The sequence below is a fragment of the Sphaeramia orbicularis genome, chromosome 4 (genome assembly GCF_902148855.1).
Source record: "Sphaeramia orbicularis chromosome 4, fSphaOr1.1, whole genome shotgun sequence".
In the NCBI taxonomy this organism is placed as follows: Eukaryota; Metazoa; Chordata; class Actinopteri; order Kurtiformes; family Apogonidae; genus Sphaeramia; species Sphaeramia orbicularis.
The window spans coordinates 59,047,323-59,063,491 of NC_043960.1; the positions used below are offsets into that span (position 1 = coordinate 59,047,323).

General features: G+C 41.0%; 1 protein-coding gene across 1 annotated transcript in view; it reads right to left on the reverse strand.

Moving 5' to 3' along the window:
• Positions 1-816: 816 nt before the first annotated feature.
• Positions 817-16,169, reverse strand: part of LOC115417667 (calcium/calmodulin-dependent protein kinase type IV) — a 46,633-nt gene continuing 31,280 nt past the window's right edge. Inside the window, exons 6-11 of the mRNA XM_030131694.1 lie at positions 10,915-11,005; positions 10,109-10,183; positions 8,251-8,326; positions 6,212-6,338; positions 3,643-3,795; positions 817-1,768 (exon numbers count right to left, since the gene is read on the reverse strand). Coding sequence (XP_029987554.1) covers positions 1,259-1,768; positions 3,643-3,795; positions 6,212-6,338; positions 8,251-8,326; positions 10,109-10,183; positions 10,915-11,005 — 1,032 coding nt within the window. The 3' untranslated portion in view covers positions 817-1,258. The remainder of the gene's footprint in view (positions 1,769-3,642; positions 3,796-6,211; positions 6,339-8,250; positions 8,327-10,108; positions 10,184-10,914; positions 11,006-16,169) is intronic.

Genomic DNA, 16,169 nt, shown 5'->3' on the forward strand with positions numbered 1-16,169 from the left:
TTCTGCCTGTTCTTAAATGTTCTGTGTGTTCGTAGATCCACTGTGATCTGTAAGTTATAGTGTACATGTGGAAATGATAAACAGGGAGGATAAATAGGCAGAATTTTGTTACAATTGCACTTATTTTTTCAGTTTGTTCATGTTATTCACATCTTTTGAAAGGATAGTTTGTAGATGGAAACCTGTTCATAATGTAAGTTTACTTTTTTCGCTCTAAAACAGAAAAGTTTGGAGTTGACATTATTTATATGTTATTCTGTTATTATTTGACTGGTCCAGCCCACTGCAGATCAGATTCAGCTGGATGTGGAACTGAAGTAACATGAGTCTGACAGTCCTGGTGTAGACTGTTAGTGACCCCGTTCACACCACCATACAAATCTGATCGTTGGAATGATCAGATATGACGCGTTTACATGCACTTCAGAAATAATCCGTAAACCCAGGTTTAGACGTTTCAGTCCAGTCCGTGTATCATCCATGTTCAGTGTTTCTGTTCTTTTTAGGAACAAAACAAAAACTAGTTGTTCATTGAATTAAAATTGAATTTAAATTTTTTTCTGTGTCAAAACAGATAAATTAAATTTAAAACACGGTTTGAGTTTTTTGATTTCGCTTCCTAATAACAAAAAAATAGAGTTACTACTGACAGAAATGGAAAAACGGACCAAAAATGGCTGATTTTTTCATTTTCTGAGACTGGATGTTGTCATTGTTGTGGAGAAAATAAAGAAGTACAGTTCCAATTCTGGGTTTCGGATTGTTTTTTGTTTTTATTCAGTATGGACATAAATTAGGCCTTAAATTATTTTCAAAAATAGTGTTAAAGGTAGTAAAATGTCATATTTAAGCTGCAGAAACCTTGTAAAAGTAAATTATGGAGCAGTTTTCCAGTCGTGCTGAAGCTTTGTATTTGTGGTAAAATCTAGGCTAGGCTAAAGCTATGTTAGCAACTAAAACAAAAGATGTAATTAAATAGAAGATAAACATGGACATGTCGCAGGTCGTTTGTGTTGTTGGTGGTTTCATCTGTGTTCTACGTTCCTCTGAGTGTTTATACGGGACAGTTTATTTCAGTTTTGTTGGAGGATGCGTTAACATCCACAAATTGTCAGATATCTGTTAGCATGTTAGCATCACAGCGGAGCTACAGAACCGGAGAAAGGTGAAAGGTCAGAGATGTTTGGATCTGGTCCCAGTGAGCGGATGGAAGGCTGACGATGATGTTTTTAAGATTTGTGGTGCGTTTCCCAGGCAATCACTGGCAATGGGCGGTCTTATTGGTTGGCTCCGCCCCCGGGGTGAAGCCATTGCTCAGGCTGTTTGGACTTGGAGGTGTGGCCATTGTGGGCGGGGCCACTCCCTTGGAGGCGGGCTCTACCACAGAGCAGCTCTTCTGCGGTAGGCGGGGCTGGACCAGCATGCTTTTGGGGACGACAGACGCCTGCCGCGGTCCGTCCACTCGCAGCGGCGGCCGGACGGGGGCGGAGCTCGTGGCCCTGGCATCAGTGATTGGCGGTTTGGGGCTGCGTGGGGGGGTGGGGCTAAGGGTACTTTGGTCCACGGGCTTTGATTTGTCGCCCTGTGGCGGTTGATCCGGGGGCGGGGCTTCTTTATCTGAGGGGGTGGGGCTTGTGGACTCAGGAGGCGGGTCCTGCTGCATGCTGCTCTGCCTCGATGCCCCTGAGCCCGGAATCTCACAGCTGTCAGTTCGACGCCGAGAACCTTCATGCATCCGACTGGTGGCGACAACGGCCTTCATGGCAGCCTGTTTATACACAAAAATATACACAAAATATGTATAAAATACACAAAAATACACACAATATATGTAAAATACACAAAAATATACATAAAATATGTATAAAATACACAAAAACACACACAAAATAGGTATAAAATACACAAAAATACACACAATATATGTAAAATACACAAAAATATACACAAAATATGTATAAAATACACAAAAACACACAAAATTTGTATAAAATACACAAAAATACACACAAAATATGTATAAAATACACAAATACGCACAAAATATGTATAAAATACACAAAAATACACACAATATACGTAAAACACACAAAATTATACATAAAATATGTGTAAAACACAAAAATATACATAAAATATGTGTAAAATACACAAAATTATACATAAAATGTGTGTAAAATACACAAAAATATACACAAAATATGTGTAAAATACACACAAAATATACTCAAAATATTTGGAAAATACACACAAAATATGTGTAAAATACTCAAAAATATACACAAAATATGTGTAAAATACACACCAAATTATACACAGAATATGGTACATGGACTGAACTTATTTGGTGAATTTTCGACACCTTCATGGTGCCCAAGGTGCTTTAGAAGGCCTCACATTCACCCATTCACACACACACACTCATACACCAAAATATGTTTAAAATACACACAAATATATACACCAAATTCATGTAAAATTCAAATCAAAATATATACAAAATTGTGTAAAATTCATACCAAAATATATACAAAATAGGCACAAAATACAAAAAATATACAAAAATTATGCATAAAAGGTGTAAAATACACAAAAATATACACAAAATATGCATAACATACATAAAATATGCCCAATATACACACAATATGCATTAAATATACAAAAAATATGCAAAACATATATAAATTGCATAAAATACACACAAAATATGCATGAAATATACACAAAACCATCCATAAGATACCCACAGATCACTCACACAATACACACAAAATACAAATAAAAACTCCACATAATATGCAGTAAATACACAGTAAACACCCAGTAAATACTCAGTAAATACCCAGTAAATACTCAGTAAATACCCAGTAAATACTCAGTAAACACCTAGTAAATACTCAGTAAATACCCAGTAAATACTCAGTAAATACCCAGTAAATACCCAGTAAATACTCAGTAAATACCCAGTAAATACTCAGTAAATACCCAGTAAATACTCAGTAAATACTCAGATAAATACCCAGTAAATACTCAGTAAATACCCAGTAAATACTCAGTAAATACTCAGATAAATACCCAGTAAATACTCAGTAAATACCCAGTAAATACTCAGTAAATACCCAGTAAATACCCAGTAAATACTCAGTAAACACCTAGTAAATACTCAGTAAATACCCAGTAAATACTCAGTAAATACCCAGTAAATACTCAGTAAATACCCAGTAAATACCCAGTAAATACTCAGTAAATACCCAGTAAATACTCAGTAAATACTCAGTAAATACCCAGTAAATACTCAGTAAATACTCAGATAAATACCCAGTAAATACTCAGTAAATACCCAGTAAATACCCAGTAAATACTCAGTAAATACTCAGTAAATACTCAGTAAATACCCAGTAAATACCCAGTAAATACTCAGTAAATACTCAGTAAATACCCAGTAAATACTCAATAAATACTCAGTAAATACTCAGTAAATACCCAGTAAATACTCAGTAAATACCCAGTAAATACCCAGTAAATACTCAGTAAATACTCAGTAAATACTCAGTAAATACCCAGTAAATACTCAGTAAATACTCTTGGTTAAAGCCTGCTTCTGTCGTACTGTACCAGGTCCATATGTGGAAGTCTGACCTTGAGTTTGCGTCGGGCGTTGAACTCCTGCAGTTTCCTCTGAGTCGTGTCCATGTGGGAGAACCTGGCGGCTTTACCCAGAACCCAGGGGTGCTGCAGGGCCTCGCGGACGCTGAGGCGTTTATGGGGGTCCAGGACGATGAGTTTACTGACCTGCAGACCACACCCACGTTACAACATCAGCAAATCCAACACAACGCACGTTCAGATCGAAAACAAACGCAGAGAAGAATCTGAGGTTCATTCTTTTGACTCAAAAATCCTCCAGTTTAATAATCTGATCAAATATGTTCATGTTAGTGGATGATAAATGCCAAACATTGTTTCTTTACAGATTTTTAGTTCTGATGAGGTTGGACAAACGACACCATTAATTATAGTTTTAATAAAAGGTGTAACAACATTAAATAAGACAAAAAGTATATTTAATATTGATGAGACATGAGCCTAAAACACTCCTGTAGTCTGTGATTTAATGGTCTAATGCTTATTTTCTTTATTTTGTATCGTCTAATTAATTAAAAATAAAGACAGTGAGTTTGTTCTGAGTTCATAACAACATGACAGATGGTTAGTGTTTGGTCTAAACTCTTCTTTATTTTCAGAACTTGGAAAAAATTCAGAATATTTCACCCAAATCTGCTGAATTGTCATAATTTTAAAACATTTAAAACTATTAAAGGTACAGACCTGATCCAAATCTTCAGACCAGTTGAAAAACAGCTAGAATTTACCTTTTGCACGTTTGGATCTTAATGAGGTTTTAAGTAGAGCTACAATATACAAAAGCAAGAAGGGGGAGTGAGACAAAAAGCACTTTGAAAAAGTCATTTATTGAAAACAACAAGTAAACTGAAATAGGCTGTTTATCAGCTGATCAAAAGTTTAAGACCATCGCTCAAAAAATTACAAAAAACTCTCCAAACCAGAACAAAAAATGTTCTCAGTAGGACTCAGTAATGAGTAGCTCCACCGTTCTTGTTAATCACTTCATAAATTCGTTAGGCCATGCTTGATGCCAGTGTTTCCAGGAGGCTGGTGGGAACATTGCTCCAAGTGGTGAAGATGGCTTCACCAAGGGCATCAACTGTGTGGAACTGATGGCCATTTTTATAAACTTCCCCTGCCATCCATCCCCAAATGTTCTCTATGGGATTTAAATCAGGGGAACATGCGGGATGGTCCAAAAGAGTGATGTTCTTCTCCCTGAAGAAGTCCTTGGTCAAGCGAGCATTGTGACCTGCAGTGTTGTCCTGTTTTTAAACCCAGCTGTTCCCACACAGACCAGGGCCCTCAGTCATGAGGGACGCCCGCTGCAACATCTGCACGTAACCGGCCGCCGTTTGACCACCCTGCACCACCTGAAGCTCCAGTGTTCCACTGAATGAAAAAGCACCCCAGATCATGATGGACCCCCCTCCACTGTGCCGGGTAGAAAACATCTCAGGTGGGATCTCCTTGTCATGCCAGTAACGTTGGAAGCCATCTGGACCGTCAAGGTTCCATTTGTTCTCATCAGAGAATAAAACTTTTTTCCACCTTTCAGTGTCCCATGTTTGATGCTCCTGGCAAAGTCTAAACGGGCAGTTTTGTGGCGTTGGAGGAGACGAGGTCTTTGAATTGTTTTTTTGTTTTTGAAACCCTTTTCCCGCAGATGCCGTCTGATGGTTACTGCGCTGCAGTCGGCACCAGTAAGGGCCTTCATTTGGGTGGAGGACCGCCCTGTGTGTTGACGGACAGTCAATGGGATCCTCCGGCTCAGCACAGGTGTCATTTTTTTGGGTCTACCACTTGACGTTTTGTTCCATAATGCTCAGGATCTGTCCAAAAATGTAGAATGACTGTCGTACTGCGTCCAACCTCAGCAGCAATGGCACGCTGCCAGAGGCCTCGCTTATGCAGCTGGACGATCCGACCACGTTCAAGAAGAGAAAGCTTCTGAGCTTTAGCCATCAGGAGGGCATGACCGTGTGAATGCCCGACAGAAAATGAGAATTTGGAGCAGATTTTGGCTTTTATAGCCTGTGGTCTTAAACTTTTGATCAGCTGATAAACAGCCTATTTCAGTTTACTTGTTGTTTTCAATAAATGACTTTTTCAAAGTGCTTTTTGTCTCACTCCCCCTTCTTGCTTTTGTATATTGTAGCTCTACTTAAAACCTCATTAAGATCCAAATGTGCAAAAGGTCAGTTCTAGCTGTTTTTCAACTGGTCTGAAGATTTGGATCAGGTCTGTATAAAATGTTTTTTATACATCAAAATAAGCGTGTTGATTTATGCAGAAATGAAAACAAGAAACAAAACTGTAAGGCCTGATAATTATAATAATGAAAATTGTATTGTGATATTGATAATGAGTTAATTTAATGTTTAGGTTAAAGGTGAACTTCATGATCCTTATAGAGAAATTCAGCCTCTGCATTTTACCCATAATGCACCCAGCATTAGCATTAGCATTAGCACACATTATGGTCTGATAGAAAACAAACCCTGAAACAAATGATTTCAGTCACTTTGTGGAAAAACTGAGTGTCGACAGACGTTTTATCGGAGTCGTACGAAGAACTCACCAAGTCCTTGGCGTTGAGCGAGACCTCGTCCCACCATGGAGACACGAACTCGTAGTCGCAGTTGAGGATTCGACTGTACATGTACTGGTCCCCCCGAGGGTCGAAAAAAGGCTCGAAGCCACAGAGTCTGAAACAGGACACGGGTGGACCGTCAGAACCAAGGACGAAAAACAGCAAGAAATAAAAGAGAAAGAAAAATAGAGCAAAAGGAAATAAAACAGCAAGAAATAAAAGGAAATAAAACAAAAGGGAAAAAAGGATCAGAAAACAAAACAAAAGGGGAAAAAAAAGCACCAGGACATAAAAGATGAGGAAATTTAAAAAACAAAACAGAAAATAAAACACCAGGAAGTCAAAAATAAATAAATAAATACCAGGACATAAAACAGCAGGAAACAAAACACCAGGATGTAAAAGACGGAAATAAACAAAACAGCAGGAAAAGTTTCTGCTGTGTGTGAACTGTCAATCACATAAAAAGGAAACCTGCACTGAAGCGTCTGTCAATCATTGAAGAATATGATTTCTACTATAAGCCCTGGGCCCCCTCTGCTGTTTGTTTTGTTGTTTTTTTTTGGGGGGGGGGTCCTCCAAAATTTGTTGATGTCTATGTCTGTACTCCTGTTTGCATCCGTGCCTTTGGATATTCTGTAGTACTGATGCCATGTTTGAATATTTTCAATTTAAATACAACACCAACAAATACAACAGCAGAAAAAAAACACCAGAAAATAAAAGCCCATCCATCCATCCATCCATCCATTCTCTTCCGCTTATCCGGGGCCGGGTCACGGGGGTAACAGTCTAAGCAGGGATGCCCAGACTTCCCTCTCCTCAGACTCCTCCTCCAGCTCTTCCGGGGGGATCCCGAGGCGTTCCCAGGCCAGCCCACAGACATAGTCTCTCCAACGTGTCCTGGGTCTTCCCCGAGGTCTCCTCCCGGTGGGACATGCCCGGAACACCTCCCCAGGGAGGCGTCCAGGAGGCATCCCAAACAGATGCCCACAACCGACCGGTACAGCGACTGCATCACTGCAGACGCTGCACCGATCCGTCTGTCAGTGTCACGCTCCATCCTTCCCTCACTGTGAACAAGACCCCGAGATACTTAAACTCCTCCACTTGGGGCAAAGACTCCCCACCGACCCGGAGAGGGCAAACCACCTTTTTCCGGTTGAGAATCATGGCCTCGGATTTGGAGGTGCTGATCCTCATCCCGCTCGCTTCACACTCGGCTGCAAACCGCCCCAGTGCACGCTGAAGGTCCAGGTTCGATGAAGCCAACAGGACAACATCATCTGCGAAAAGCAGAGATGAAATCCTGTGGTCCCCAAACCGGACCCCCTCCGGCCCCTGGCTGCGCCTAGAAATTCTGTCCATAAAAATTATGAACAGAACCGGTGCCAAAGGGCAGCCCAGCCGGAGTCCAACATGCACCTGGAACAGGTCTGACTTACTGCCGGCAATGCGAACCAGGCTCCTGCTTCGGTCATACAAGGACCGGACTGCCCTTAGCAAAGGGCCCCGGACCCCATACTCCCGAAGCACCCCCCACAAGATACCACGAGGGACACGGTCGAACGCCTTCTCCAGATCCACAAAACACATGTGGACTGGTTGGGCGAACTCCCATGAACCCTCGAGCACCCGATGGAGAGTATAGAGCTGGTCCAGCGTTCCACGACCAGGACGAAAACCGCTTTGTTCCTCCTGGATCCGAGGTTCGACTATCGGTCGGATCCTCCTCTCCAGTACCTGGAATAGACTTTCCCCGGGAGGCTGAGGAGTGTGACCCCCTGTAGTTGGAGCACATCCTCCGGTCCCCCTTCTTAAAAAGAAAAATAAAAGCCCAGTGACATAAAGCCCCGCCCCCCAGGTCTAAACATGAAGCCCCTTAGTTTGAACCGTTAATATCAGAGGAAATGAGATGAACAGGAAACAGTGGGTAGGTGTGTGCATATGTGTGTGTGTGCATATGTGTGTGTGCGTGTGTGTGTGTATATGTGCATGTGTGTCTCTCTCAGTGTTGTCGTACTCACAGGATGTACAGGATAACTCCCACCGACCACATGTCCACTTCAGGGCCGTAGGCATTTCCCCGCAGGATCTCCGGAGCTGAGGGCAGAGGAGGCGGTTAGCCACCAGATGGACCGCACAAGCCTGAGCCGCAGCAGCCGTGAGAAATCCCACAGAGCAGCTGCTACAGCGAACGCACCGCCAACTGTCAGCGGACGTCACAGCGTCACAGGTGAAAACAGAACAAACTACAGCTATGGACGAAAGTATGTGGACGAAAGTATGTGGACAAAAGTATGTGGACACACAGGGGTGTTCGTGTTCTAACGGCTCTGGTAAATATAAGTATAATGGAAGTCAATTGGCTTGAGAGTCTGGTTTTGACCAGCTCGATCTGTAAAGTGTCGTGAGATAACTTTTGTTATGATTTGGCGCTATATAAATAAAATTTGATGGATCGGTTGAAGTACATTTATTCATCTCATTTGCATATTCTGATGTCACAAGGCGGCAGCCATATTGGATTGTGTAACTTTTAGTAAAATTGAACTGATTTGAACATATGTACATGGAAGTTTTTTGTGTTGTTGTTTTTGTGTCATTTTATCCTTAAAATAAATGAACTTAAATATTAGTAGGAAGTAAAATGCAGTAAGTTTTTGTATCTTTTTATCCAAATTTGTTCTTATTTATCCAAACTATTTAAATAAACTTTACTTACTAAACCACACCTTTAAACTGGATTTACTTCCTCACTATGAATACAAACCTGCCCTACAGTGTTAGGGTTGAAGGGGCACATGTCCGCCATCTAGTGGTGGGAGGTGGGAACAAGTTTTGGTAACTCTGGAGCTATTATCGCCTGGAATTCAAATTGGTCGTCTGAAATTTCAAGTAATTGATAAAAAAAGTCACATCCCTGTCTACTCTGCTCTTTTCTTCCTCTCTCCCTTGGCCACACCTCCTCATCTCTCTTTGCCGCTCCTGCTAACCAGCCTGACCCGGTCCAGCTGTGGTTCCAGCTGTGGTTTATCAGCTGGGGGTGGATATATTCACCTCCTCTGCTCTCGTCACTTGCCAGACTGTTTCTCCTGGTGTGTACTCTCCAGTTTTATTCTCCAAGCCTGTTTCTAGTTCCTGACCCTGCTCGTTCTGACCCCACCCGTCTGCCGCCTGGATTCGACCCCGCGTGCCTGCCTGACCTCGTCCCCGGTAAACGACCAGCCTTTGTTTCACCTCACCTCTCCGCCAGAACACATTAAAATTTGGTGTTAGAGCACCACCTACTGAACGATGGACATACTTGTACTGGACGAGGGCCTTTCAGTGCCGCTTGTGGCTTTAATTTGTTTTTGATCCTGTAATAGTTTTCTATACTATGTTGCAAATGAACATTAATTTTAGAGGACATTTAGTCTATATAATGTGTATTATTGTGGACGGAGGCAGCAAATCAGGTGTAGATTACTGCACAAAGGCTCAGGATCTGTCCAGTCAGTCCAGCTGGGATTTACAAGGAGGACAATTAATACTGAACAAACAAGAACTGAAACTATGAATTATGAAAGAGCTGCAGCATCTGAAACTGACCACAGTGAACATGTGACAGATAAACAGAACCACAGTGCTGCAGTTTCACAACCACAGTTTGTCTGTTATGGATTGCGATTGTCTCTGTCAACCAACCATATATTTTTATTAGTAAGTTTTGTTTTTTTCTGTTTTTTTCTTACTTTTTTTTAAAAATTTTTTATTTTTATCAATTACTAAATATTTCAGGTGACCCCATTTGAATTCCAGGTGACCCCATGTGGGTACCCGACCCCAAGGTTGAAAACCACTGGGTTAAAATCAGAGTGGGAGGAGCTGACGGTTCCTCACCACAGTATCCTGGAGTTCCACAGACGGTCTTCATGGTCACCTGGTCATCGATGATCTTAGAAAGACCAAAGTCAGCTGGAAAAACAGGAAACAGGAAGATTTTCTCAGCACACACACATATATGTAGATTATGTCTGTCTCTTTTTTTTTCAGATTTTTTTGTCTATTGTCATCAGTTTTTTTGTTTTGTTTGGGTTTTTTTTGTTTTTCCCTCATGGCTGTTGTCTTTTTTTTTGTTTGTTTTGGTTTTTACTTTTTGTTTTTCTTATCAAGTAATCGTATAACATTTATTTTTGCTTGGTTCAAGAGCAATTATAAATACACAAGAGAAAATAAGATATTTCACTTAATAATGAAGGACTGATTGGTTTCCTTTTTTTTTTTTTTTTTTTTACATTTTTTTTAATAATTAACAGTTTTATTTCTTACATTCATATTGTGCATACGCAACAAAATGTATTTTTTTAACTAGAAACATTTTCAGAGGCAATTGCAAATACAGATAAAAATAAATAAAATGTAATTACTTTCAACTTAGTATTTCTTGTAAGTATCAAAAATATAACGCATTCATAAATAAAAAAGGCATAAACATTGCCTTTTTGTGTGTGACATGCCGTGCTTTGAGCTTTACAATTAAAAAAGTGATTCCTCGAGGCAGAGAAAATTCCTTGATCATTTTTTGTAATGGAGGTACTCGAAATACTCGAGGGATCGTTTCACCCCTATTTTTTTGTATCTATCTCTTATGCCTCTTTTTTTTTTTTTTTTTTTTTTTTTCTTGTTGCAGGCGTCTGATTGGTTACCGATCTTCAGTGGTGCGTCCAGCGACAGGTCGGCGTAGAGCAGGTTCTCAGGTTTCAGGTCACGATGGACGACTCCGTTCTCATGTAAATACTGAAAAACACAAAAACCAAATCCTTTTAGTTTGTTGTTTCAGCTGCTGGAGCCCCCTACAGGCAGCACAGCTCATTACACCCATAATAATTATAGGTCATATATGTTGTTATATGTATGTATGGTTTTTAAGAACTTCTTTTTTATCTTATCTTATCTTATCTTCATTTTAGTTTTCTGTTTCAGCTGCTGGAGCCCCCTACAGGCAGCACAGCTCATTACACCCATACTAAGAGGCCAGGTGTGGGGGGGTGGAGGTGTGTGTGTGGGGGGGGTGGGGGTGGAGGTGTGTGTGTGAGGGGGCGGGGGGGTAGGTGTGTGTGGGGGTGGGGGGTGGAGGTGTGTGTGTGTGGGGGGGTGGGGGGTGGGGGGTGGAGGTGTGTGTGTGAGGGGGCGGAGGGGGTAGGTGTGTGTGGGGGTGGGGGTGGAGGTGTGTGTGTGAGGGGGCGGGGGGGGTAGGTGTGTGTGTGTGAGGTGGGGGTGGGGGGTGGAGGTGTGTGTGTGGGGGGGGGGTGGGGGGTGGAGGTGTGTCGGTGGGTTGGAGGTGTGGGGGAGGGTAGAGGTGGTGCTGATGGTGTGGATGGAGGCAGCCCACACTGACACACTGAACAGATCTGAACAGATGGCCTCTTCCTTCCTCCAGCTCCCAGCATGCCCTGCTGCTCTCTGAACAGGACTTCCTGTTCACAGATGAGCTGCAGATTACAGACAGGATCTGAAAGCAGCGGCGGCGGCCTGGCCCGTTCAGCCTCTGATTGGACGGTTACTGCTCATCAGCGGGTGGTTTGGACTTCAGACACAAATCCGTCTGATTCTCCGACAGTTTCTCCGACCGCTTCGCGTTTTGAATCGTTCAGATCTCACAGTTCCACAGTTTGACGAGTGAGTTCACAACACAAACACCTGATGTCTGCTGGTGGACGTCCAACAGCGGCAAAACAAAGACTGAGTTCATAAATATTTGAGCTCCACTTCCACATTCAGCCCAGTATGATCTGAAGTGACCAGCAGAACAACAACAGAAGGACCTGTCAATAATAATCCACAGTTTTATCTGTTTTACTGTGAAATTACAGGATGAAAATGTGAAGAACCTGACATTTCAAAGTGCACTTTCAACAATATTATGTCACAGCCTATTATTAAGGCAAACAGACTCAAGCACAGTTTTTACCCACAAGTGGTTTAATGTGCCCCCCCCACTCCCCCCAAAAAAAGAACAGTCTCCACCCCCAGAGTAATGGACAGTGCAGTACCCCCCCGCCTCCTACTTCCTGTATAGACCCTATTGGTTGGACAAACCCCTCAGACAGTTAGCTTTTGTAGATTCAAATTAAATCAAATTGTATTTATACAGCGCCAAATCATAACAGAAGTTATCTCATGTTTTCTCATGTCGCTATGTTTATGGAATGACTTCTCATGTCATCTCATGATAAGAAATAAACAAATCATCACATTTGTGATTTAATGGAAAAACCGACATTATACACTTCTGTTTTTTCCACATTTAGTAAATATCAGTAAAGTTTTGTGCAGATGTACAATGGAAAAGAGACTAGTGACGATAAAGATCTATTCTATTCTATTCTAGGCACAACTTCCAGATCTATTTAGTACCAGGCAGAATATTATTAAAATTGATCTTATTTTTAAGACATTTCAGGTTGTTTTTCTAATATAATTTTACTTCTTTCACATTAAACCAAGAGCAAAATGTGTATTTGTCATTACTTATCAGTTATTATCTTATTATTTTACTTTAGATCATACTGTCTGTATGTGGAACCTGAACGACACCCTTTTCTGTTCATATTTTCAGTGTAATTTTTACACTGAAGGGACAGACCAGTTTCAGCCCATGGATCGTATGTTTGACACTCCTGCTTTAAACACTCATCTGTTCGTAGCATTTACACCCTTTATTACAGTCTCTAGTGGCTTTTCCATTAGTCCATATTAGTTCATTAGTTGTGATTTTTGTAAATTTTCATGATAATAGTCAGATTATTATTTGTTTGTTGTGCAAAAGTTGAAGAAATCAGTTATTTGTGGTTTTGACGTATTCACAAAAGACAAAAACAGCACAAAAAGTCAAATACATAGAACATTGAAGAGTATCGTCGTGATAAACGTTTTGGTCAAAATTTAAATATATGTAGTCGCTTTTCCATCGTACATCTGCGCAAAACTTTACTGATATTTACTAAATGTTGAAAAAACAGAAGTGTATAATGTCGGTTTTTCCATTAAATCACAAATGCAATGATTTATTTATTATCGCAAGATGACACGAGCAGTCATTCCATAAACATGGTGACGAATGTAAATATGGTGTTGATTTACAGATATATTCATATTTCTGTCATAGCGCCCTCTAGTATAGAAGTAAATCTGTGTCATCAGATTTTGAATTATAAAAGACATGGAATTTGTTGCACTGAATTTTTTTTTGCACTGAAATTAAGTATCTGATTTTTTTTTCTTTTTTTGCAAAAAAATTAAAAAACGTAAAACGTATTCTGGGCTGAACGTGCAGAGCGGTATCAGCAGGAAACCATCACTAATTCTGTCTGTGTTTGACTTTTCCTCGTCTGGTTTGAACGTCAGACTGAGGGTTTTTGACAGAACACAGATCTGGATGGGCCGTTTCCATGGTTACCGGAGCCGCTTCACCGTCCTCACTCCTGACTTTTCTCTGCTTCTTCACAGTATTATTCGTAAAAATGCACGCCTCAGTTCAACATCTGTTCAGAAAATGCACGAATCACTTGAACAAAGTTCCTGATGCTGAACAGAAAACGACGATGTGCCCCCCCCCCCCCCCCCAGGAACAGGGAAAATATGTGGATGTGTTCAGGGGCCGCGGGAAGATTCAGCGCTGCAGATTAACAGCCAACACATCTACTACAACTGTAGAGTAATCCAACACACACACACACACACACACACACACACTGACCAGCACTGACCTACATCTGAGACGCACAAAAACATACGCCTTCACTGTGTGTGTGTCTGTGTGTGTGTGTGTGTGTGTGTGTGTGTGTGTGTGTGTCTGTGTTCTGTGTGTGTGTGTGTGTGTGTGTGTGTGTGTTAATCCTCTCTGGTTTTAATCTGTTCAGGATGGAAGCAACAGTTACATAAGAGGACTGCAACTGCAACTGCTGCTGCAACTGCTGCATTCTGCTGCCACGGGCAACCACGAACAGACAATAAGGCAACTACGGCAACATCTGTATCACCAGTATCCAAGGCAACTGTGACAACTACTGCATCTACACCAACACCTGCATCTAAGGCAACTACGACAACCACTGGTATATACCTGCAATTCAAGCTATTAGTGCAACATCTGCAACTACAGCAACACCTGCAACAAATGCAATACCTGCATCTAAGGCAACTACAACAACAACTGGTTTACCTGCAATTCAAGCTATTAGTGCAACACCTGCAACTACAGCAACAAATGCAACACCTGCATTTAAGGCAACTACAACAACAACTGGTATATACCTGCAATTCAAGATATTAGTGCAACATCTGCAACTACAGCAACACCTGCAACTACAGCAACACCTGCATCTAAGGCAACTACAACAAAAATCTGCAACAAATGCAACACCTCCAACTACAACAAACACCTGCAACTACAACAAACACCTGCAACAAATGCAACACCTGCAACTACAACAAACACCTGCAACGAATCCAACACCTGCATCTAAGGCAACTACAACAACCACTAGTTACCTACAATTCAAGCTATTACTGCAACACCTGCAACAACAGCAACATCACCAACTATAACAAACAGCTGCAATGAATGGAACACATGTATCTAAGGCAATTACAAGAACCACATATATACCTGCAATTCAAGCTATTACTGCAACTACAAAAATAACTGCAACAACAGCAATGACAGGAACAACTCCAACAACAGCAACTATTACAACATCCACGACCACAGCAACAGCGGTAGCAATTATAAGAACCAAAGCATCTATAACAACTTCGGTAATACGCAGAGCTAAAGCAACTATAGCAACTACAACAACTTGTACATCACCTACACTGACTGCAATGATGGAAACAAGCAGCAGCAACTATTACAACTTCCTTGACTAAAGCAATTTCAATATACTTCTATATCTATAGCAACCACAGGAACTGCAAAGACCTGGAGCTATGGCTACTACAGCAATAACAACTGTCTCTGCAACACCTGCAACAACTGATGCAATAAATTCTAGAAACTACTCCACGTACAACTATATAGTCACTAATTGCGAAACCTGCAGCTGCAGCAACTATATAAACTACAGGAACTAAAGCAACCACAACAACGACTATAAGAAATGCAGCCAATGCTACAACAGCAACTAAAACAACCACAGCAATATCTGCAACTACTCAAATGACACACTCTACTCCAGTCACAGTGATATAGTTGCTGTAGTTGCAACTGTTGCAGCTACAACCCACTGTAAACAAAGCAACTATTGTGAAAAATAGAAACATATTCAACACACTTAAACTACACAAAATAACTTACAACCACGAATATCCCTGCAATTAAAGAGACTTCTGCAACTAATGCAACCATGACAACCACTATGATAGTTGCAATTAAATCTACTACGGTGACTACAACAACCACTGAAACACCTGCAACATCTGCAACAACTGAAACGACAGCAACTCCAACTTACTGTAAGTATATTAGACACAGCAACCACAGAAAAAACTAATGCAACTAAAGCAACTACAAGACCTACTGAAACACAGACAACTACAGCAACTATTGAGGATAGAGCAACTACTGCAACACCAGTACCTATGACAACTACGGCAACTTCAAAAGGTCTTACAACACCTGCAACTATTTCAATAACAGGAACAACTTTAACTTAAATGTTTTTCGTTAGTTGAACAGAAGACGAATAAAACCCACAACACGTACGATAATTACACACATTTCCAGTCGATGGAATCAGTTTCTGATTTTACTTAATTTCCGTAGTGATGTCTTCCATTGGTTTGGTATTTTGATCACCACCATCTTAGATTTTGGAGTCACAAGTGACCATATTTGGAAAAAAGGGCGGTAATGTTGAGGAGCTAATGCTAACTCACTGAAGACACCATTGCATCGACA